The sequence below is a fragment of the Ovis canadensis genome, chromosome 13 (assembly GCF_042477335.2).
Source record: "Ovis canadensis isolate MfBH-ARS-UI-01 breed Bighorn chromosome 13, ARS-UI_OviCan_v2, whole genome shotgun sequence".
In the NCBI taxonomy this organism is placed as follows: domain Eukaryota; kingdom Metazoa; phylum Chordata; class Mammalia; order Artiodactyla; family Bovidae; genus Ovis; species Ovis canadensis.
The window spans coordinates 90,078,891-90,101,562 of NC_091257.1; the positions used below are offsets into that span (position 1 = coordinate 90,078,891).

General features: G+C 54.9%; 2 protein-coding genes across 3 annotated transcripts in view; both read left to right on the forward strand.

Moving 5' to 3' along the window:
* Positions 1-1,450: 1,450 nt before the first annotated feature.
* Positions 1,451-9,266, forward strand: MMP9 (matrix metallopeptidase 9). The gene is made up of 13 exons (XM_069547016.1): positions 1,451-2,153; positions 2,679-2,911; positions 3,266-3,414; positions 3,714-3,842; positions 3,931-4,104; positions 4,291-4,464; positions 4,869-5,045; positions 5,168-5,323; positions 6,071-6,356; positions 6,479-6,618; positions 7,043-7,193; positions 7,286-7,389; positions 8,957-9,266. The coding sequence occupies exons 1-13, from the start codon at positions 1,830-1,832 to the stop codon at positions 9,073-9,075; spliced, it is 2,316 nt and encodes a 771-aa protein (XP_069403117.1). The 5' UTR covers positions 1,451-1,829; the 3' UTR covers positions 9,076-9,266.
* Positions 9,267-14,024: 4,758 nt separating this feature from the next.
* Positions 14,025-22,672, forward strand: part of SLC12A5 (solute carrier family 12 member 5) — a 34,751-nt gene continuing 26,103 nt past the window's right edge. The window contains exon 1 of one of the 2 annotated variants that reach the window (XM_069548689.1): positions 14,025-14,218. In XM_069548689.1, the coding sequence (XP_069404790.1) occupies positions 14,095-14,218 (124 nt within the window). In that variant the 5' untranslated portion in view covers positions 14,025-14,094. Of the gene's footprint in view, positions 14,219-21,837; positions 21,905-22,672 lie in introns of those variants that run through there. The other variant, XM_069548690.1, reaches the window with a different exon arrangement.

The following is a 22,672-nucleotide window of genomic DNA, read 5'->3' on the forward strand; positions in this document are numbered from 1 at the left end:
TGTTTTGAGGTACAGTTAATCTCCAGTTCCAAGGTCAATTTGTTTCCATTTCTTGAGGCCAGTTTTCGGAACTGTGGCAGCTGAGGTCATGGCTACGTCATGTAGTTAACTCTTCACCTGGTGGAGGTTTCAGTACCTATAAGACAGCTCACAGGATATGGCTCAGAATATTATCTATAGCCCTTGAGAAGAAACTAGAAGTCCTTGACATGTTTAATGACTAAACTATGATCATTTGGTCTCCTTGGGCTGCTTTCCTTTGTTTCTGCATATTCTCACTTTTCTGATTAAACTTATTCTTTGGCTAAAGTTTTTCCACTGACAAAAGGCAGGCTGAAGACATGGGGGCGGGGAAGGGCAGCAGCAAGGATCATAGGGTCCTGCTCTGTTTCAAGGTCACACAGCAGATTAGAGTCCAAGACCCCTCTTCTTCCGATTCCCAGATTCCCAAATCATAAATAGTGATCACAGCCATTTCTTGAATATTTGCAACATACACAGTCCAAGGTATTTTATGTGTTTGATCTCATCCTCACATCAATGTAGGGACAAAGAACCCTTTTAAATGTATTTTTATTTATTTTTCGAACTTCGCATACATTTATTCAGTTGACACTGATGGGCAGTGTGGGGGATGCAGATTTTTCTTTTCTTCCACACAAACCATCAGACAATTTCACACCATCTCCCCAAGTGGAGAAGTCTATATCAGTGCATACCCAGTGGGCAGAGAATGCAGTCAGCAGCCTGCTGTACAGATATGTACACATAATTACAGGGCCCCTGGGCTTCCTTGGTGGCTTGGTGGTAAAGAATCTGCCTGCCAATGCAGGAGATGCAGGTTCGATCCCTGGGTAGGGAAGATCCCCTGGAGAAGGAAATGGCAACCCACTCCAGTACTCTTGCCTGGCAAATCTCATGGACAGAGGAGCCTGGTGGGCTGCAGTCCATGGGGTTGCAAAAGAGTTGGACATGACTGAGCGACTAAACAACAACAGGACCCCTGCCACAGGATGCGCCAGGCTTGGCCCACCTCACCCCACCTCTCCAGTCTCTGCCCAAACCCTCCTCTCCCATCCCAACCTCGCTGCCTTTAGCTACAATAAGTAGCCCGGGGCCTGGGACATAGCAGACAACTGAGAGGGCTGCCAGCCCTGAATGGTAGGACCCAGCCGGCTATGGGAAAGGGGTAAAGTTCAAAAGGGCCCCTTTTTACAGCTGAAGAAACAGACTCACAGTGGTGAAGACATTTGCCCAAGGCACTGGAGGAATGAGGCCATGTGTGCTGGCTTCCAGACGCCGCAGTACTCCCACTGTCCCCACCTGCCCCTCCCCCGCACCGCTGTGCAATTCTCAAGGATCCAGCCTGTTGAAGACCAGGAATTGTCTCCATGGAATTCCCCGATTTCCACCAAGCGGAGCTCACTCCTTCTGCCCCCAGGTGGAGCAGGGAGAGGAAGCTGAGTCAAGGCAGACTTCAGGGAGAAGAGGGCAGAGCCTGGGAGTGTGAGGAGGGTCCACGGAGGGCGTCTGATCAGGAAGTGGGGATCGTCTGGCTCAGACGGAAGTCTCAGGAACTTTCCATCCTTCTTCCTTAGGCTGATCTCTCAGGGGTCTTCCGATGAGGGCTCAGGGAGTCCTCCAGCCAGCCCTGCCTCCCTCCCTCCCTCTCACGCAGTTCTCACAAGCTCTGCAGTTTGCAAAACCCAATCCTTCCCTTGTGGGCCTGTGGTTTCCTGTTGGGTCTGGGGTCCTGCCTGACTCGGCAATGGGGGCTGTGGGCAGGAGGGAGAGGGGGGAGGTGGTGTAAGCCCTTTCCTTGCCTTCTCATGCTGGGACTGCCCAACACACACACACACACACACACACACACACACACACACACACGCACGCCATGCCCTGAGTCAGCTCTTGCCAGTGGCCTGTCAGAGAGGGGCGGGGTCACTGATTCAGTTGACAGCCTCTTTAAAGCCCCCAGGAGGGCAGCTGCAGCCAGACCAAGTGCCAGCCTCACCATGAGCCCCCGGCAGCCCTTGGTCCTGGCACTCCTGGTGCTAGCCTGCTGCTCTGCCGCCCCCAGCCCACGCCAGCCCACCGTTGTGGTCTTCCCAGGAGAACGACGAACCAGCCTCACCAACAGGCAGCTGGCAGAGGTAGGCACACTCCCCCATCTAGAGCTGAGAAGGGTTGGCCTGGAGTCCCAGGAAGGGCGCGGGGTCTCGGACCAGATACTCTGGGGCTTGTTGTGTGTGTGTCAGGGGCTGGTGATGGGCACCTCTGGAGAACAGAGCACTCAGAATGGGCTCTGGGAGATTCTGGACAGGGACTGCTGGAAACAGGCTAATGAGGGTCTCCTAGATGGGCATGGGCACTGGGAAATGGTGAAGGGGCACTGGGGGGGTCTGGAGTGGCAATGGGCTGAGGGCAAACAGGGGGAAACCCTAAGGGGCTCTGAGGTAGGCACTGCACAGGGGCATCCTGGAGTGGAATGGAGCTGAGGATGTCCACATGGAGGGGAGATTCTTGGGGTGGGCACAAGCCCTGGTATCCAGGGTACCAAGTACTGGATATAATGTCTCATTGCTAGTCCCTGAGAGCGGAGAGGGTTGGAGTCCTGGCTCAGTAGGGCAGAGAAAGAGCATCGGGGCTCTGCCACATCTCTGCCCTTCCTTCCTCAGGAATACCTGTACCGCTATGGCTACACTCCTGCGGCAGAGCTGAGCGAGGACGGCCAGTCCCTGCGGCGAGCTCTGCTGAGCTTCCAGCGCCGCCTGTCCCTGCCCGAGACTGGCGAGCTGGACAGCACCACCCTGGACGCCATGCGAGCCCCGCGCTGCGGCGTCCCAGACCTGGGCGGATTCCAGACCTTTGAGGGCGAACTCAAGTGGCACCATCACAACATCACCTACTGGTGCGCGGCTGGGCCCCGCGGGGGCGAGCGGGGCGCAGAGGGTGGCGAGAGGCGGGTTCCCGAGCGCCGCCCGTTGGCAAACACATCCCGTCTTAGGCCAGTCCATGGCTTTCACTGAATGTGCCCGCCTTGAGGCAAGTGGCACCCCCTCGGAGCCTCCGTCTCCCCCGTCGGGGGAAACAGACCTCGCCAACTGACTCCATAGAGAAAAATGCGTCTGAAAGTGATTTCGAGCTGAAAGCGTGGAGCGCAGGCAGCGCTGTGCATCTGAAGTCGCGGAGACACCGGGTGGCGCTGCTGGCCCGGCTCCCGCCTCTCACTTCGGCCCTTTATCCTCCTGCCCTTTCCCTCCAGGATCCAAAATTACTCGGAAGACCTGCCGCGCGACGTGATTGACGACGCCTTTGCCCGCGCTTTCGCGCTCTGGAGCGCGGTGACGCCGCTCACCTTTACTCGAGTATACGGCCGCGAAGCCGACATCGTCATCCAGTTTGGTGTTAGAGGTGAGGACGCGAAGAAGGGGGAAACCGGGAGAATCTGAGATGGGGACAGAGGTGGGAGGATCAAAGAGAGACGAGAGGAGGGCCTGGACCTGGATTTCTCTTGCCTGTCCCCGACGCTCTGGCGGCCGCTCGCCCTTATGTCGCCCCCTCCTGACCGACACCTCACTGCACTGGGACAGTAAATGTTGGACAGCGGCTCTCAGACCGGATTTTAGCTCGCAGTTAGGCCAGCGTCCTTGGGCAGTGCACAACCTGCGCAACCGTACGCGGCTCACTCTCTTCTCCACTCGCTTCTTCAGAGCACGGAGATGGGTATCCCTTCGATGGAAAGAACGGGCTCCTGGCACACGCCTTTCCTCCTGGCTCAGGCATTCAGGGAGATGCCCACTTCGACGATGAAGAGTTATGGTCTCTGGGCAAAGGCGTTGGTGAGATCCCGAGCTGCCCCGGCCCCCACTCCCTTCTCCTCTCACGCGCATCACCAGTCCCCCTGACCCCAGTCCTCCTTTCCCGCAGTGATCCCGACCTACTTCGGAAACGCGAAGGGCGCCGCCTGCCACTTCCCCTTCACCTTCGAGGGCCGCTCCTACTCCTCCTGCACCACGGACGGCCGTTCCGACGACATGCTCTGGTGCAGCACCACCGCTGACTACGACGCCGACCGCCAGTTCGGCTTCTGCCCCAGCGAGAGTGAGTGCCCACCCTGCCGAGGGTCCAGAGCGCCGGCTCTTAATCCCAGCTCCTGCGAACCCCTCTCCTGTTCTCTGGGCCCAGTTCCCTCATCTGTGAGACGAGGCGAGAAAGGGGAGGAGGACACAGGTGGCTCGTGGGTCAGTAAACTGGCGGCACCTTCAGTTAATCGTGTGGGCCTCCCAGGACTCTACACCCAGGACGGCAATGCGGACGGCAAGCCCTGCGTCTTCCCGTTCACCTTCGAGGGCCGCACCTACTCCGCCTGTACCTCCGATGGTCGCTCCGACGGCTACCGCTGGTGCGCCACCACTGCTAACTACGACCAGGACAAGCTCTACGGCTTCTGCCCGACCCGAGGTACCTCTGACCCACCTATCTGATTCAGCCTCGCCTCCTCATTCCGCGTTGGTTCCCGAGCGTGGCCCTTCCACTCGTCCTTTGTCTTCCCGCTCCTGTCGGCGCTCAGGGCGGCCTTGACTCGGCCTGCGGTCGCCGCAGCTCCTCCCCCAGCCTTCCAGATGCCGCCGCTGCATCCGCGGAGGCTTGGCCTTTTAGCCAGGCTTGCAGCCTCCTCCTAGGTCTGCGATCCCCAGGCCCCGCCCATTATTCTAGCCAGATGTCGGCGGTGCCCCACAACTCCCCCTGGGCTTTTAAAATAAGCCTCCTAGTTTTTCTAGCTCCTCGATTGGCCCGCCCCTGGCTCTTCATTGCCCCCCACACCCCACCTCCACTTGGCTCACCCGAGGCTCTGGTCTCTCCAGTCGATGCGACGGTGACCGGGGGCAACGCGGCGGGAGAGCTGTGCGTCTTCCCCTTCACCTTCCTGGGCAAGGAATACTCGGCCTGCACCAGAGAGGGTCGCAATGATGGGCACCTCTGGTGCGCCACCACCTCCAACTTCGACAAAGACAAGAAGTGGGGCTTCTGCCCGGATCAAGGTGGGCGGGGTGCCGAGGTTCCGTGGCTGGGGCCTCAGCCCGGGCAGTGGTGACCGGGAGGGATGCCCGGGGCTGGGAGCTCGGCCCAGGGCTCTGAGCTCAGGCTCCCTTCTTTCGTCCAGGATACAGCCTGTTCCTTGTGGCCGCACACGAGTTTGGCCACGCGCTGGGCTTAGATCACTCCTCCGTGCCAGAGGCGCTCATGTACCCCATGTACAGATTCACCGAGGAGCACCCCCTGCATAGGGACGATGTTCAGGGCATCCAGCATCTGTATGGTGAGGGCATGGGGCAGGGATAGAGGGAGGAGAGGGAAGGGCTAGGTTCTGCCGGCTCGGAACACCCGGAGAATAGGGAGGAGGGGAGAGTTAGGACTCTGATATCTATCTTTGAGAGCCCTTGAGGCTGGTGGGTACAACTGCTGCCAGGTCAGTGCTTGGAGATGATAATAAAGAGCCCGGACTCTAGAGTGAGACCGAATAGGTTCAAAAGCCGGTCCAGCCACCATCCGGCTAGATGGCGTTGGATAGGTTACTTCACCCCTCAACTTCCTCGTCTGTAAAGTGGGGCTAACACCTGCCTCATAGGGTTGTTAGGAGACTGAAGTGAGTTAGAATAATGCCTGGAATATAGCAAGCACCATATAAATGTTTGATAGTTTTATTATCACCACTTATTATCATTAGTTTACACATCAAAACAATGAAAATATTAAAGAATCTGCTCCATAGTTGTTTTTTTTTTTTTCCCCTTCTGAAGATCAAAGGAGCTAATGTGCATTTATAAAGCTCCCAGCACTGTTTGGCACCCAGTTTGAGAGCTCAAAAAAGGCTTCTCTCCCATCAGCCTGGGGGTGGGGGTGAGTATGTGAAAGGAAGCTGCCAGCCCGGGGTTGGGGGAAGGCAGGATCCAACATCTGAAGTGGGGAGAGCGCCAGGGACCTCCAGGTAGGCACCAGGGAGCAGATACCCAAAGGCACAGAGATGCAAGAACAGCGATATGTCTTACGCGGTATCTCTTTTCAGGTCCTCGCCCTGAGCCTGAACCACGGCCTCCGGCCACCACCACCGCCGAACCCCAGCCCACCGCTCCCCCAACGGTCTGCGTCACGGGGCCTCCCACCGCCCGCCCCTCAGAGGGCCCCACTACTGGCCCCACAGGGCCCCCGGCAGCTGGCCCCACGGGTCCTCCCACGGCAGGCCCTTCTGCGGCCCCGACAGAGTCCCCGGATCCAGCGGAGGACGTCTGCAACGTGGACATCTTCGACGCCATCGCGGAGATTGGGAACCGCCTGCATTTCTTCAAGGCTGGGTGAGGGGCGGGGCTGCGCGGTCGTGGGCGGGGGCTTGGAGGCGGGACCTGCCTGTGTCTCCCCGCCCACTGGCCGTTGGTTCCAGGCTCAGTGCCCCCACCCTCTCTTTTCGCGTCCCCAGGAAGTACTGGAAACTCTCTGAGGGAGGGGGCCGCCGGGTGCAGGGTCCCTTTCTTGTCAAGAGCACGTGGCCTGCGCTGCCCCGCAAGCTGGACTCCGCCTTCGAGGATCCGCTCACCAAGAAGATTTTCTTCTTCTCTGGTTAGTTTCCGTCTTTCTCCCTCCCCTGTGCTGTGCTTGGTCGCTCAGTCGTGTCCGACTCTTTGCGACCCTGTGGACTGTAGCCCAACAAGTTCCTCTGTCCATGGGGATTTTCCAGGCAAGAAGACTGGGGTGGGTTGCCATTTCTTTCTCCAGGGGATCTTCCCCACCCAGGGATCGAACCCGGTATCCCGCATTGCAGGCAGATTCTTTACCGTCTGAGCCACCAGGGAAGCCCTAAACAAATTTAGCAGGGCTGAATTTCAGCCCTCCTCACAGCACCCTGGCGCAGTCCTACCGAGGGGCTCTGCTCGGACTGCCTGGAGCGGAAAGGCCGGCCTCCCTGCGTTTTCCCTCTTGACATTCAAGGGGGGTGTGTACCCCACTCCCTGCCCCCAGACCGATGTGAGCCTTTCTCCGGCAGGGCGCCAAGTGTGGGTGTACACCGGCGCGTCGTTGCTAGGCCCGAGGCGTCTGGACAAGTTGGGCCTGGGCCCGGAAGTGGCCCAGGTCACCGGGGCCCTCCCGCGCCCTGGGGGTAAGGTGCTGCTGTTCAGCGGGCAGAGCTTCTGGAGGTGAGATTCCCAGGGAACGCCAGCAGGGGGAGCCCGGGCGCCATCCGCCTTCCCGTTGGCTCAGCGCCTGTCTCCTCGGTGCCGTCCTGCAGGTTCGACGTGAAGACACAGAAGGTGGATCCCCAGAGCGTCACCCCCGTGGACCAGATGTTCCCCGGGGTGCCCATTAGCACGCACGACATCTTTCAGTACCAAGGTGAGGGCTGAGAGCCAGGGTCGGGGGTGGATCCCTCCCAGAGATACCTCCCACGGTAGGTTCCCCTACCCTGTGTTGTTAGTCGCTCAGTTGTGTCTGACTCTTTGTGACCCCATAGATTGTAGCCCGCCAGGCTCCTCTGTCCATGGAATTCTCCAGGCAAGAATACTGGAGTGGGTAGCCATTCTCTTTTCCAGGGGATCTTTCCCATCCAGGGATCAAACCCGGGTCTTCCACATTGCAGGCAGTTCTTTACCATCTGAGCCGCCAGGGAAGCCCTGCCTTAGTGATTGTTCAAGTTCCGAGCCAGAAAGAAAAAGCCGGTGGAGACTGAGGCAAATGCCCCGCATTGATGAGTTCCCCGCAGAGTCAGGGATCTTCCCAGGCCATTTGAGGACACAGGGCCACAACCAGAACTAGAACCCAGATTTCCTGCCTCTCAGCTGGAAGCTCTTTTCCCTATAGCACAGGACACCTGGTTTGCATGGAGGTTTTATTAGACCATATTTATCAAGTGCTGTAATATGCAAGGCACCATGCTGCCACTGGGAATACAGTGATAAATAACACATTTCATAGATGCGTATGTGTGTGACTTTGGGCAAGTCACTGCTATTCAGAGCCTCAGTTTCCCCATCTGTAAAATGGGGATGGTAGCTGGAGTTAACCCTTTCTCTTTCCCACTGCTCATCCCCAGTCAGCGGACAACTGCTGTTGGCTCAGCCTCCGAAATATTTACAACCTCCTTTGCAGACACCCTAGTCCAAGCCATGCGGGCTGTCCAATACCTTCAAATATATTTTCTGAGAGTAGGGAGGGGCCAGGAGGGGGAGGGCATGCAAGGTCGAAGGCACTAACGCAACCTGATCTGACCCCTCTCCTCCCCCCTCCCCACCCTCTCCCACTACTCCTGTCATTCCCTTTGCTCTGCTCCACTCACACCAGCCTCTGGCTGTTCTTTGAACACACCAAGGTCATTCCCAGCTTAGGGCCTTTGTGCCAGTTGTTCCCTCTGCCTGGAAGGCTTTTTCCCCAGATTGTCACTGGGATGCCTCCCTCTCAGCCTTCAGGTCTCAGCACTCAGGCCACCTCTTCAGAGAGGCCTTCTCTGGCCCTCATTATCGACTGCTCACTGACATTTCCTTCATCGCTTTCCCTATTGTTCAAACCAACCTCCTTTACTTATGCATTTGCTTGTTAATCATATGTCTTACCCCACCAGCATGTAAGCACCCAAAGAACTGAGATCAAGCCTGCATTTTCCCTCCGCTGTATCCCCAGTGTCTCTAACAGTGCTTGGCATGATGAATGCTGGATGGATGAATGGGACTTGTTGAATGAATTGTTCTGAGTATCGACTGTGTGCCAGGCCCTGTGCCAGTGCTGGACCTGGAGGTCTGTGCCCTCCAGCATCTCCGGAGTGGGGTGGGGAACAAACATGTCCTATGGAAACCTTGGAAAGATTTTGAAAGGGCAGGAAGCGTGATTGTAAAGACCATACTCCTGTTTTCGTCTGTGTGTGGGGAGAGCTGGAATCACCGCTCTTGGTCCACTTTCTCCCTTGCAGAGAAAGCTTACTTCTGCCAGGATCACTTCTTCTGGCGTGTGAGTTCCCGGAATGAGGTGAATCAGGTGGACTATGTGGGCTACGTGACCTTCGACCTCCTGAAGTGCCCTGAGGACTAGGGCTCCCGAGCCTGCTTCAGCACTGCAGTGGGGGCCCCCTCGGGGACCCTGCCAATAGGGAATGAGCCAGTCTGCCGGATCCCAACTAGTGGATCTGTTCTGAAGGACGAGGAGGAGGGGAGGTGGGCTGGGCCCTCTCTTCCCACCTTCCTTTCTTGTTAGAATGTTTTTAATAAATGTGGATTCTTTAACCTTGAGGAGCAGATTTATGTATGGTATGCATGCCTGCATGTATGTATGGAACCAGCAGAGAGCTTATTATGCGCCAGGCGGTGTTCTAAAACACTTCATAAATATTAACGTTCAATCCTTCCTATTAGGAAGGTATAATGTAATTATTCCTATTTTATAGCTGAGGAAATGGCCAGCCTAATATTCATTCATCAAACATTTATTGAGCTCTGACATGGAGCCGGGCCTTGTGCTGGGCCCTGGGGATAGAGAAATGAGCTGAACGACGTTTCTCCTCTCAAGGACCGCTCAGTGGCCCTCAGATTCTCAGGTACACGAGAGCCCTCAAAACTTGCTTAAAATGCAGGCTCCAAACTCCATCTCCATTCTCAGAAAGTCCACCTTAGTTACAAGGGTGATGATCCTGTGGCTGATGGGGGATCACACTTGCAGGTGTGACCCTTTATTCTAGAATAATGGTGTGTGTGTGTGATTCTGCATGTTATGGTTGAAGTCAGGAAACCTTTCTCAGCCAAGAGGACATCTGAGCTTGAACTGAATCCGGAAGGGTGAGCAAGAGTTTCTTCCTGTGCAAGGAGGACTGTCTTAACCATTAAGCCTAGATATGTTCCTACTCTAACCCTCACGTATGTGTGCACAAAGCAACACCTTGATGAATGTAAACTGCAGCACCGTTCAGAGACTGAGAAACTGGCAACAACCTAAGTGAGCAGATGTAAGGCAGTGGATAAAGAAAATCCGGGTGACATACATGATGATAGGAATTACTCCTAGGACAGCACTGACTATATGCCAGGCACTGTTTCACATGCTTTAGTGCGTTAACATGGCCAGTCCTTAAAACAACCCTATGAGAGAATGGATACACATATATGTATGGCTGAGTCTCTTTGCTGTTCACCTGAAACTACCACAACATTGTTAATCAGCTATACTCCAATATAAAACAAAAAGTTTAAGAAAACCCCACAACTCTATGAGACAGGTACTGCTCTTAACCTTACAGGTACTATTACCATTGCCATCACTCCCTACCCCGCTTTATAAATGGGGTAACTGCTGGCATAGAGCTACATAGCTCACCTACATTCTCTGAGCTGGTAAGTGATGACCCTGGGATTGGAATGTGAGCTCTAGGGGCAAAAGCTGGGAGGACAGAAAAAGCAAGATGGCATTTCAGTTCAGTTCATTTCAGTCGCTCAGCCGTGTCCGACTCTTTGCGACCCCATGGACTGCAGCACGCCAGGCTTCCCTGTCCATCACCAACTCCTGAAGCTTGCTCAAACTCATGTCCATTGAGTCAGTGATGCTATCCAACCATCTCACTCTCTGTCGTCACCTTCTCCCTCCGCCTTCAAGCTTTCCCAGCATCAGGGTCTTTTCCAATGAGTCAGTTCTTCGCATCAGGTGGCTAAAGTATTGGAGTTTCAGCTTCAGCATCAGTCCTTCCAATGAAGGGGGCATTTGGGGCAACTAGAAATAGCTCAGAACTCTAACGTGTAGTTTGAGCAGAGAGGGTTCTGGAATGGGGTTCTGGAATGGTTGAAATAGGGATGGGTGGTCTGGGCTAGATGAGAGAAGGTCTAAGTGGCAGGCTGAGGAGCATGGATTTGATCTTCCAGGAAAGCTGAGGAACTTGACCGAAGGGTTGTCGCAGGTGAGTGGAGGTGATGGCCTTGGTCAGCTTTGATCATCATCCTCACCCGGGGTCAAGTGGGAGTTTAAAGAGAGCTTTAGAGAACTTTCTCCTAAGATTCCTGTGGGTGGGGCCCTCTCTCCTAACTCACCCATTTCTCACTCAGGAAGGATCTGCTCCCACTGGAATACAAATGTTCCTTAATATCACTTGTTTAAAATCTCTCTGGGCCTCTCTCTCTCAGTTCTGTTCCATTTCTCTAGTCCCCACCCCCAACTACAGGAAAACTTCCCCAAAGTACAGTCTAGACTCACCGTCTCCCATTCTCGCCTCAGTTGTTTGCAGCCTAGTTCTCACTCCACTCCCACTGAAATCACTCTCTTTAACACCTGTGATCTTCCTTAGCCAGATCCAGTGGGTACTTCTCTGGGCTCACTTCATACCATCTCTTGACTTGTTGGACTCAGTGGATAATGCCTTTTCTTCCTGAAATTTTTCTTCACTTGGTCCCTGGGTCAACCCTTTCTATGGGTTCTCTTCCTCTCTCATTGGCTAGATCTCCTGCTTTCCAGTCTCTAAATGATGGCATGCCCCTGTGTTCAGTCCCTTGACATCTTCTCTGTGTATACTCATTCCTTGTGATCTCGTCTAGTCCCGCAGCTTTAAATAGCATCTCTCTACTAAAGACTCTGTAATGCACATCCCCAGCATTGTCCTCTCCCCTGAACTTGACTCAGATGTTTCTTGGGAGCCGAAGAGGCATCTCAGCCTACCTGTTCCAACTGAGCTCTTGGGCTCCACCTTCCAAACACACTCATGCATGTTCAGCTCCTTATCCTGGCACACAGTTTCTCACCCTTGGCACTATTGACAATTTGAACTGAATTAGTCTTTGTTGTGGGGGATGGTACATACATTCTGGGAGGCTTGATGTCTTCCTACAGGAGGTAGTGGGATCCATGGACAGATGCTAGGCCCATTCAGGGTCAGTCTCCCTCCCTCTCTCTGTCTTGGGCTGTAACATACAGGTGAGTGAAGGGACATGATGGTGAATCTGTGGCTCAAGGCCACACAGTCTCTACCCACTGGATGCCAGTACCATCCTCCTCCAGTTGTGACAACCAAAAAGGTCTCTGGATATTGCCAACTGTTCCTTGGTGGGCAACAATGCCCCAAGCTGAGAAATGTTGCTCTAACGTAACAAACATACAGACAGGTAGACCCTTCATAAGTGTACATTTCAATACATTTTCATAAACTGAACATGACTGTCTCATTAACATCCAAATCAAGAAATAAAATATTTTGAGCACACTAAAAGCTTCCTTATGCCCCCTTTTAATCACTACCCCCTCCCCCCTTTTGAACTGTGGTGTTGGAGAAGACTCTGGAGAGAAAATTCCGGGAGATGGTGAAGGACAGGGAAGCCTGGCGTGCTGTAGTCCATGGGGTCACAAAAAGTTGAACATGTCAAAGAACAACAAATACACTCTTTTGTGTTTGGCTTTTGTTCCATATGATATTTGTCAGGTTTATCCATATTGTTTGTGAATTATAAGATTGTTCATTCCCACTATGGTACTCACTCTATGAACGTACCACTACTTATTTGTCCATTTTACTGCTGATGGGCACTTGGGTAACTTTCAGTTTGAGGCTATCGTGAATAATACTGCTATGAACAATCTTGTCAATGTCTTTTGGTCAACAGGAGCTGTCACTTCCTTGGGGTACAAACCTTGGAGTGGAATTGCTGAGTAGACAGGCATGTCTAATTAGGCTCAGCTTTAGCTGACTGAACAATTATCCAAAGTGATTTTGCCCAATTATACTCCCACCAGCAGTGCATGAGAGTCCAGGAGCCCTCCTTGACTCCTCTTCCTTTACATGCAACGTACCATCCAGCAGCAGGTCGTGTAGGTTTCTACTTCCAAAATGTATCCGAAATTGGACTGCCACCACCCCAGCCTGGCGATCATCGCCTCTTACCTGGTCGTTGCAGGAGCCTCCTAATTAGACTCCCAGCTTCCACTCCTGCCCTTAGCTGAGTCCTCACCCAGCAGCCAGAGTGATCCTGTTAACATGTAAGTCACAGCACATTGCTCCCCTACTCAGAAACTTCCCATGGCTTCTCTTGTAGATAAGAATCCAGACTCTTTGACAAAGCCTCCAGGTCACAGTATGATCTGCTCTCCTCTCCCCCACCTCATCTCTGCCCCATCACTCACCTCTCCATTCATGCTGCTCCAGACACACTGGCCCTCTTGTTGCTCCCTGAACTGTTCTAGATCCCTTGCACTTGCTATCTTCTCAGCTAGAGGGCTCCTCCCTCAGATCTTTGCTTAGCTGGCTCCTCATCTGTGAGGGCTCAAGTCAAATACCACATCTTCTGAGAGGTCCTCTTACTCCATCCCTTAAAGTAGTCCTTAGTCATTATCCCTTGACCCCACCTTTTCGTCTTAATATATACCACAATCTCAAATTGTCCTGTCTATGCATTTGCTCACTTGTAATCTTTCTCCTCTCACTCATTAGAATGTAAGCCCCACGAGGACAGGAAGCCAGTCCATCTCATCCGATGCTATATCCCCAGTGCCCCAGCCAGTGCCGCAAACGCAGGGGCGCTATCAAGATAGGTTGAGTGAATGAAATCCAGTTTAGGAGACCTGAAAGTGAAGTCACTCAGTCCTGTCGGACTCTTTGCAACCCCATGGACTGTAGCCTACCAGGCTCCTCCGTCCATGGGATTTTCCAGGCAAGAGTACTGGAGTGGGTAGCGCCATTCCCTTCTCTAGGAGATCTTCCTGATCCAGGGATAGAACCCGAGTCTCCTGCATTGCAGGTAGATGCTTTACTGTCTGAGCCAGCAGGGAAGCCCTGACCTAGACGAGGAGAACCCGAGCTCCAGGAGCCACACACGGGGACACCTGGTGCCGGGGTGGCTCTCACCAGCGGGTTGGACCCTCAAGAGCTTCCAGAGAAATTGAGAGCCCAAGGCCCCAGAGCCACGTGGCCAGACACGGAGGCACACAGCCAGGCGGGCACTAGGACCCTGCGCGGCGCCGCGGCCGGCGGGGGGCGGCCGGCGGCCGGCGGGGAGGGGGAATCCGCTCCCTCTGTCTCCCGGAGCCAGGTTGCGGCCACTTGTGCGATCCGGGCCGGTTCCGCAGCCCCCGGCGCCTCTCCGCACCATGAGCCGCAGGTTCACCGTCACGTCGCTGCCCCCGGCGGGGCCCGCCGGGCCTTCTGACCCGGGGCTCCACGGGCCTTCAGCCTCAGACCGCCGCCGCCGCCTCTCTGGGGGAGACGCCAAAGGTAGAGGCCTCGGGGGGCGGGGCTTGTAGGGTGGGCGGGGCGATGAAGGGGCGTGGCCACGGCGAGCGGGCCTTTGGTTGGGAGGGGAGAGACCGGGACCGGTGGGGAGAGGGTCCGTACCCTCGGAAGGCTGGAGAAGGGGAGAGGAGCTGGGCCCTGAGGGACCGGGGAGGGCTGCAGGGGCAATGGTGAGGGGAGGGGCTAAATTCGAGGTGGGCGGGGACACACGGAAGAGGGTGGAGCTAGAGGCGAGGGGGCGGGTCTTATGATACGAAGTCTAGGGCCTCGGAAGCTGGGCCGGGGCGCAGTCAGGGGGCGGGATCATCTCGGGTAGGGGGCGGGGATAGAGGCGAGGGGCGTGTCCTATGGTATGAAGGCTAGGACCTTGGGGGCTGGGCCATCTCGGGTAGGGGGCGGGGCTATAGCGAGGGAGAAGGCGGGGCTAGAGGGAGGGAGAGGGCGGGCCGTGTGGGTCCAGAGCCAATGGGAGGAGGCAAGACCGTTTGCGGACTTGTTTGCGGACAGAAAAGGGCGGGACCAGACACGGAAAGGTTCAGGCCAGTAGGGTACGGGAGGAGTCGACGGAGGGAAGAAACAAGGACCTGGGTCGCTAGGTCTCCAATCCTTAGTGCCTCAAGAGGCGTCGCGGACAGCGCCTTGGGGATCCCCCGAAGAAGACAGGAGAGAGAAGTTTGGGACCCTGGGCAGCTAAGATCCTGGGCGCAATCCGTGGGGACACTAGTCCTGTCCCTGCGGGGATTCACTTAGCTGCCTCTTCTCCAGTTCCACAAACGGTGGGTGGAGCCAGCTCTGGCGGGAGCAGGGGCGTCTTCCTGTAGAACCCATCGCGGTGGTCTTATAATGGAAGTTACATGCAGGGTACAGATGAGAGAGGAGGGAAGGGACCCTTCTAGGCTTCGGTGAAGAATTAGCATCCTGGATGCACACGCAGTCTTCTCCGCAGGGGCCCGCTTATGCCTCTCGGGTCTGGAAGGAAGGTGGAGAATTGGCTTGAGGTGGCCCCAAGTGGGGAGGAGGAGCCTCCTCGGGCCACCAGGGGTCGCTGCTGAGCCGCAGGTGAGCTCACCCTGACCCCAGCAAACTTAAGCACCAAAAACCCTTTTAGAGGTTTTATCTGGCGAACCTCTACATTGAATAAATGACCAAACTGAGGCCTAAATTTCCTCAGGGCTCCAGTCTCGTGAACCAACCGCATACTGAACGTGGTCACTCGGATTATAGGGGGCTCTTTCCTTTCTTCTTCTTTCCCATAATGTCTGTCCCTTTTCTCATTTTCAGTGATGTTCTTACCATTCTTACAGATTTAAAAGTCAGAACTCTAGGAGCCATCAATGCCTCCTTTTCTCTTCCCACCAGATCTGAGTGGTCCTCATGTCTTGGTCACTTCCTTCAAAACTTACCCTGAATCTGGCCACATCTCTCCTTCTGACATCATCACCTTGCTCCAAACATCCATCATCTCTCATGTGACCATGACCCCAGCCTCCTCACTGGTCTGCCTGCTTCCTGTTCATAAGCATCTGCATCATTTATAAGATAAACGGCAAACCCTTTAGTCAGTCATTCAAAATCTCCCCTCATCTGCTCCTGGTATGCCTGTCCCTATTTTCCCCACCTCCATTAGCCAGGGAAACTCCTACTCACTCTGTAAGTTATAGCTCATTTAACCTTTTCTGAAACTCTTTTTCACTTTCTCTCACTTCCAGGCAGAGGCAGACATTCCTTTTCTGCCCACCCAGTGCACCATTATAGCACATGTCCAGTGAATGGAAGTTATTCACTTGTGTGTCTCCTACATCTCCAGGGCAGGGACCTCATCCTTTTACCTTTGTGTTCTGACTGCCAAGTGCTCAGCTGGGCACTTAGTACGTGCTTACTGCTCACTCATCAGGTGAGGGGGGAGGGGCTGTAGGCTCCTAATTCCGCTACCTTTGCCTTCTCTCCTGCCATTCCCCATCCACTGGCCTGAAAATAAGATGGCTCTGTCTCTTATCTCAAGGCGACTGTTCAGTCTTCCTGTTCCTATTTCCAAGCTCCTGCATACTGAAGTAAAATACAGCTCCCAGTGTTGGGTGTGCAGGTGTGTGTGCAAATTGGATGAGAATCTGGAATGCCGTGGGCTTATGGCAGAGGCGGTGTGTGTGTATCTTTGCATGTCTTGAGGGAGATGCATCCCACGTTAGCTCTGTTGACCCGTGGGACAGTCGGTGAGTCAGTGCTTATGTGTGTTGCTGTGTGCCAGTGTGCTGATTGGCATGCTGATGTGTGTATTTCTGTGTCTGTCTGTGGGGTGGGTACCTGTGTGCTTGAGCTTGCACATCTCCATCTTGAGAGTAATTTGGGGATTTTTTTCCCCAAACTTTAAACGTGTTATTTTGTATTGGGGTATAGCCAATTAACAATGTTGTGGTAGTTTCAGGTGAACAGGGAAGGAACTCAGCCATACATATACACATATCCATTCTCCCCCAAACCTCCCTTCTGTCGAGGATGGCACATAACATTGAGCAGAGTTAAGGTCCCTTAATTCTAAAATGATTATCCATTGTAAACATAACAGTGTGTACATGACCTTGCCAAATTCCCTAACTATCCCTTCCCCTACTTTATGGATTTTTAACCTCTTAGGCCCTGAGACAGCCTCCAGCATCTCTCCTTGGTAGGCCAGTACGTGGGGAAGTAGATAAGAGCTCCCTAGGAGAACTTAAAATCTGGTGGCATCTTTCCCCCAGCTGTTCTTGAGCCAGTGCTCTGGCCCCAGCGGGATGCTCTCCCCACCAGCTGTCCTCACCCAGGTGCTAGGGGAGAAATGGCAGCATGTGGAAGGTGGGGGAAGATTGGGGGAGGTTTTGTAGCTCATTTACATACAAGCATTGTCTTTCCTTCTGGACCCAGGGAGTGGAGTTTGTTGTCCCTGGAGGTGCTTCCTGCAGCCAGAGGATAGGAGGGGATATGACTTATGGGGGAGGAATGAAGCAATTCAAAAGCTGATCCTTGAATCTACCACTAATCCTGGGCTGCAGCCCACATGCCTCAGTTGCCTCATCTGTACCATGGTAAGATCGATGATTACTTGGCTGGACCTGGGATCAACTGTTGCAACTCTGAGCTACTCTTCCGTCCTTTGTATTGCTCCTTGCTATGTCTGTTTCTCACGGAGGAAGACAGAGCCTTGGGAAGAGTGATGGGCCTGGTTAAGACTAAGAGGAGTTGAGATGTGTCCCCATGGAGTGAGAGGGAGCCAACTTGTGCTAAGGGGACAGAGCAAGACCACAGTGTAGCCCATCCACACTCTAGCCCAGGCTCTGTGGAATGGCCTTGGGCACATTGCTTCCCCTCTCTGGGCCTCAATTTCCCCAGCTGTATATAGAGAAGTTGAACAGGAGCTATCTGAGGGTCCTTCTAGCCATAAAAATGCTTAGATTCTTTGATGATCTAGAAAGGTGATGTTCTCTACCTCCTCCATACCCAAACCTCATGTTTCAGTCTCTATCTGTAAACTGGGAAGAACAACACTGAATTATTGGTATAAATATCTGATCTGGAGATCTCTAGCCTATCCAAGGAGTTCTCCGGTCACTCACTCCTCAAGCCAGGACTCTGAACCTCACTGCCCACTACCTCAGCCCAAGGTGAGCCTTGGGAATCACCATGGCAACAAACTGGTTATGAACAGGGCTGTAGTTGCCATGGTGATGGGCTGCTCTCTCTCTCTCTCTCATCCCCCTCACCTCCCCTCCCCTCTTCTCAATGAACCAGAGTGATCTGTGGGCTCCAGCTTCTCCAGGTGGGGTGGGGATGGGGGTGGGTACAGTGAGAAGGGGGTCCTGATTGAGAAACAGGGAAGATAGACTGAATCTATAGAGGAATGGGGGGCTGTTGGGGTGCCATTGCCATGGTGACAGGGCTGCAGCCTGTTAATTAAGCCCCCGGTTACCACGGAGATGATGGTGGTTGACGTGTCTGCGGCGGGCCCTGTGTGTGTGTGTGTGGGGGGGGGCGCTGTGCTCTGCCCCAGACTCATCAATTCATGGCGAGGGCTTGGGTTCCAGAGGAGGGGCCCTCCCAGTGGGGGAGAGGAGTGAAGAACGGAGTTCAAGGCCTTAGCTCCATGAGGCCAGAGCTGGGGGTGGGTGGGTTAGGCTGTGGGGATAATGATATAGAGACAGGGTGGATAGGGACTGAGCCAGAAAGAGGAACACTACGCCTACCTTCCATAGAAAGAGGACCCTGTCAAGCGGCTCCAGTTTCTTCCAAACAGCTCCTTGTCCTGATTCAGTGGCTGGGACCCTGTATTGGAGTTCAGGGAGCCAGATTCTAGTCCCTAGTCTGCCACAGGTTCATCCCATGGAGCAAATTCGTAGCTTTCCATTTCTATTTTCTTTCCATTTCTTCCAATTTCCCCAGATAGGAGGACTGGTTAAAAAATAACTTACAAAATTCCTTCCAGTGTCAAAATCCTGATATTAGGAGGCAGTTTCCCTGACCTTTTTTTTTTTCTCTTTCTCTCTCTGAGAAGCATAAGTGGAAGGGGAGATGAATTTTAGAGACTCAGAGTTGAGAAATAAGACCCATGCCAGGCTCTGCACCTCGTGATGATTTAATGAGAGGATGCCCCTGGCCCTAGATCCTCTGAGGGCTCTCGGCGGGGATGGGGTGCTGAGCCTGCAGCCATGTTCCTGGGGCTCGGAGCTGAGGGTCACCCTTACTGGCTAAGGCCAGGCTGCCAGTGGAGGAGGGCCTGAAATATGTTTTCTGAAAGCCTCACAGCAGAGGCTTGGCCTGAGACCAGAATGGGGATCAGTCTTCTTGAGAGGTGGGGGCTATGAACCAAAGGACTGGGGTCTCCCCTTGTGGCTGTCTCCTCAGTTGGTCTTGGCTCCTCGTGAAGTGCTCCATGGATTTGGTCTGAGATAAATGGAGAATTTTCAGGGTGGGAAGAAGGCCCAGGGATTATGCAGCCTCACTCTTTCATTCTATAGATAGAGATACTCAGGGCCTGAGAGGAACCCAGCTTTGCCCAAGGAAATGCAGGGTTTCGGGGCAGAGGACAGGACAGCACCACTATCCCCTGAATCCTGGATGCTTTGCGAGATAGGAGGTCTGGTGAGGGTACCCAGATGGGACACCCAGGGGAAAAGGATCATGCCTGCCTTCATCTACTCCCTTGCCATCTAGATTTTCTCTGTGGGTGGGCTCAGTCCCTCCCTGAGTGGCCAGGGCTCTGGACCACAAATGGGAAATACCCCCAGGGGAACATCCCAGACCCAGGATTGCTGAAAAACCTCAACATTTATTTCTCAGCACTTCTCAAACATACTACACATTTTACCGTATTACTTGTCTCTACAGAGTAGTAGAAAAGCATAATGGTGGTGGTGGTGGTCTGTGAAATGCAGTGCTGAAAAATTCTTGAACACTGGCCTACCCACCTGCAATCCCTTTAACCCCTGTCACCAATTTAAACTCATTGCAATTTTTATGTGTGGGTGGGTGGTTTTCTCTCTGGGAAAGCCAAGAAGGCCCGTTCTCACACCTTGTCTGAATAGCTAGCTCTCCACCCTAAAGAGTCCTTCCAGTGTCCATAAAATCCAGTGAAGGGGTTATCTTACTGGAGGATGCCTCAGAGTCCCACTTCAGTTAGCTGCTGAAGACTCGGTGGTTGATCCAATCTGAAGTCAGCGACATGTGTGACAACAGAGTCTGAGCAGCAGGCCCTGTCCATGGTCCTGAAAAACTCACGTCCTAGAACTGGATCGCTAGTGGTGCAGATTTATTTTTTCTAGGACCCTTGAAGATCTCTGGGCCCACCTCCAATTGCAAGCTGAGAGGCCACTCTGGCCCTGCACTTCTAAAGCCTGAGCACAAGAAAAGGGAGAGAGTTCATCTCCAACCCAGTCCCTGTTCCTCTGTTAGTAGCCAAGGATGAGAGGCACTGAGCAGTTTGGATATGACTGCCTTTTTGCCTCTTCTATTGGAGGCAGGACCCATTTCAAAAGAGGTTATGTTGAGGAAAAGAGTCCTAGGCTGGAATAAAGGAAACTGGATTCTAGGCCAAGTTCTGCCATTCACGGGTATTGTGTTCATAGGCAGTCATTTCCCCCGATCCCCATCAACAGTGAGCCTTAGCTTTTTCACCTGTAAAATGAAAGCTATGCATTAGCTAAAATGATTGAAGCCATCCTCTCCAGGCCTGGAACTCCCCTGAAACTTAGAGGACTACTGCTGGGAGCTTGAGTGAGTCTCAAAGTCATTTGCCCTAAATCTGCTCTTCTCATTGGATATTTCCATCTTGCTGGGGCTCAAAGGGTCCACACTGCTGATGCTGCTTCCTGAGATCTTTCCCCATGGGATCGAGTCCGGAGTCTTGGGGTGCTGAGAGGGTCCCAGGACAATCAAAGGGAGGAGGAGGAACGCAGAAAGCATGTCAGCTCTGGAATCCTCAGAAAGCAATCCTGGATTAGGGGATTAGACACTCCCGCCCCAGGAGAAAATCTGGTCCCAAACCGACAGGCGGCCTCATTCTCCCCTCCCCCACTCCACTCCTGGCCAGCCTGCGACCGGCCTGCCCTCCCCAGAGGCTGCACCATCCCCAGTGGGGAATCAGCGCTCCAGAACCTCACTGCCGCCTTCTCTCCTCCTCACCACCTCTCCTTCCCAGGTTCCTTTCTTGGGGGTGGGGGTGGGGTCCCTTGTTTTGGGACTCCAGTAATTTGCCTTTGAGGTGAGACGCTGAGACCTCTATCGGTCTAAACAGAAAGAAAGGGTTCGCTGCAACTCCTCAGACTCATGCCTCCCATTTTAAGCCAGGATGAGCCAGACAGTTCAGCCCCTGACCCTGACGCCCCGGGGGCCAGCACGGTGCTTGAGTTAAAGGCTCTGGCCTTCGCACATCTCTAGCTCCAGCCTCCTGAGCAGCGATTGTGGGCGAGGGCACGATTCCACAGCGTTCTTCAGGGCCGGCCTGCCCAGCTTTGCAGGCAAGCTCTCCAGGGACCCATATTCCACGGCGCGCTCCCCCTGCCGCCTCAGATCCCCGCATCTTCCCTCTAGGGGTCAGCCCAGACCCCTGGCCAGGCAGCCGCTGCGGGGCCGCCTCCCCGCGGCCGCGACCTAGTTCCCTGCCGTTATTTTTAGGGCGCGGGATGGCACCTGCCCACGTGCCGGCCCCGCCTGCGCCGGAGAGTGGGGGGCGGGCGGAGCTGCGTCTGCTCCCGGGAGGCGAGGCCCCCGTCCCCCGCAGCACCCTCTCCATCCCACTGGTGCAAGCCCCCAGGTTCCGTGAGAGGGGGCCTCCGGGAGCGCACTGCCCGCCCCTAGTTCCCTCTTCTTCCTCCCTCCCTCGCTCCCCCCCTCCCAAAACCCCGCCAGTGGCTCACGCCTCCTGCATACGGGATGAGGTGAGCCGCGCCGCCGCTGAGAGGGGGCGCGCGCGGGTGTGAGCGTGTGTCCGTGTGCGAGTGTGTGTGCGCCGGGCGGGCGGGCACTGCAGCTTCTTCCTCCGTGGAGCGGAGAGCGAGAGAGCTAGAGCGAGCGAGAGAGCGGCGAAGGCAGGCAGAGGGGCGCGGGCGAGGCGGCGCAGCCATCCCGGGGCCCGGCGCCGCGCCGCCACCATGCTAAACAACCTGACGGACTGCGAGGACGGCGATGGGGGAGCCAACCCTGGTAAGCGATCGGGGGCGGCGAGGAGAGGAAGCAGCTCTGGGGTTAGAGACAGAGAAGGGGGCCGCCTCCTTCGGAGGCGAGGCTGGGATTGACCCGGGCGGTGGGCGCCCAAGTCGGCCTGGAGCCTAGCTCCATTGGAATGCGCCAGGCGCTGTGCGAGGTGCTGGAATGTGCCGCGCCCGGGGCCAGGACAGGGGGCCGAGGGCTTGCCACTGCCCACGGCCGGGGGGCAGACGTGGGCTAGCAAAGCGGGGGAGTCGGTGGGAAGGGGTTGGAAGAGCTAGAATGGGCTGACGTGGAGCTCGACGGGCGGGAGGAGGGCTTCTTTTCCCGAGAAGGGACCCTGGCGTCCTGGCGCAGAGCGCGGGGGTTGGGGGGGCGCAGTCTGCTGCAGTCCCTCGCTTTGAGACTTCCAGCTGAAAGGTGGGGGGAAGGTGCCGGGGGGGGGGGGAGTTGGAGCCATATGACAGCCCCTGTCCGGCTGCGATGTCTCCTTAAGGGGTCACTTGATGCAGTCCGGGCCCCCTCCCCCAAAGCTTCCCGAGATCCGACCTCCGACTGAAGCGAACCTCCTCCGGGGATTTTCAGCTCTACTTTGCGGAATCTCCTTCTCCCTCTCGCGTTCCCATGGGTTCCTTTTCAGGACGGGAAGCAAGATCACCCTCTTTTCTTTCCCCTTTCCCTTTCCTCTGGGTACTCTGGGATAGCTGTGAGGTTTCCAGGGTGGGGCAGAGGGGAGTCTCTCTAGCCAGCTCTGCTAGCTTCCCC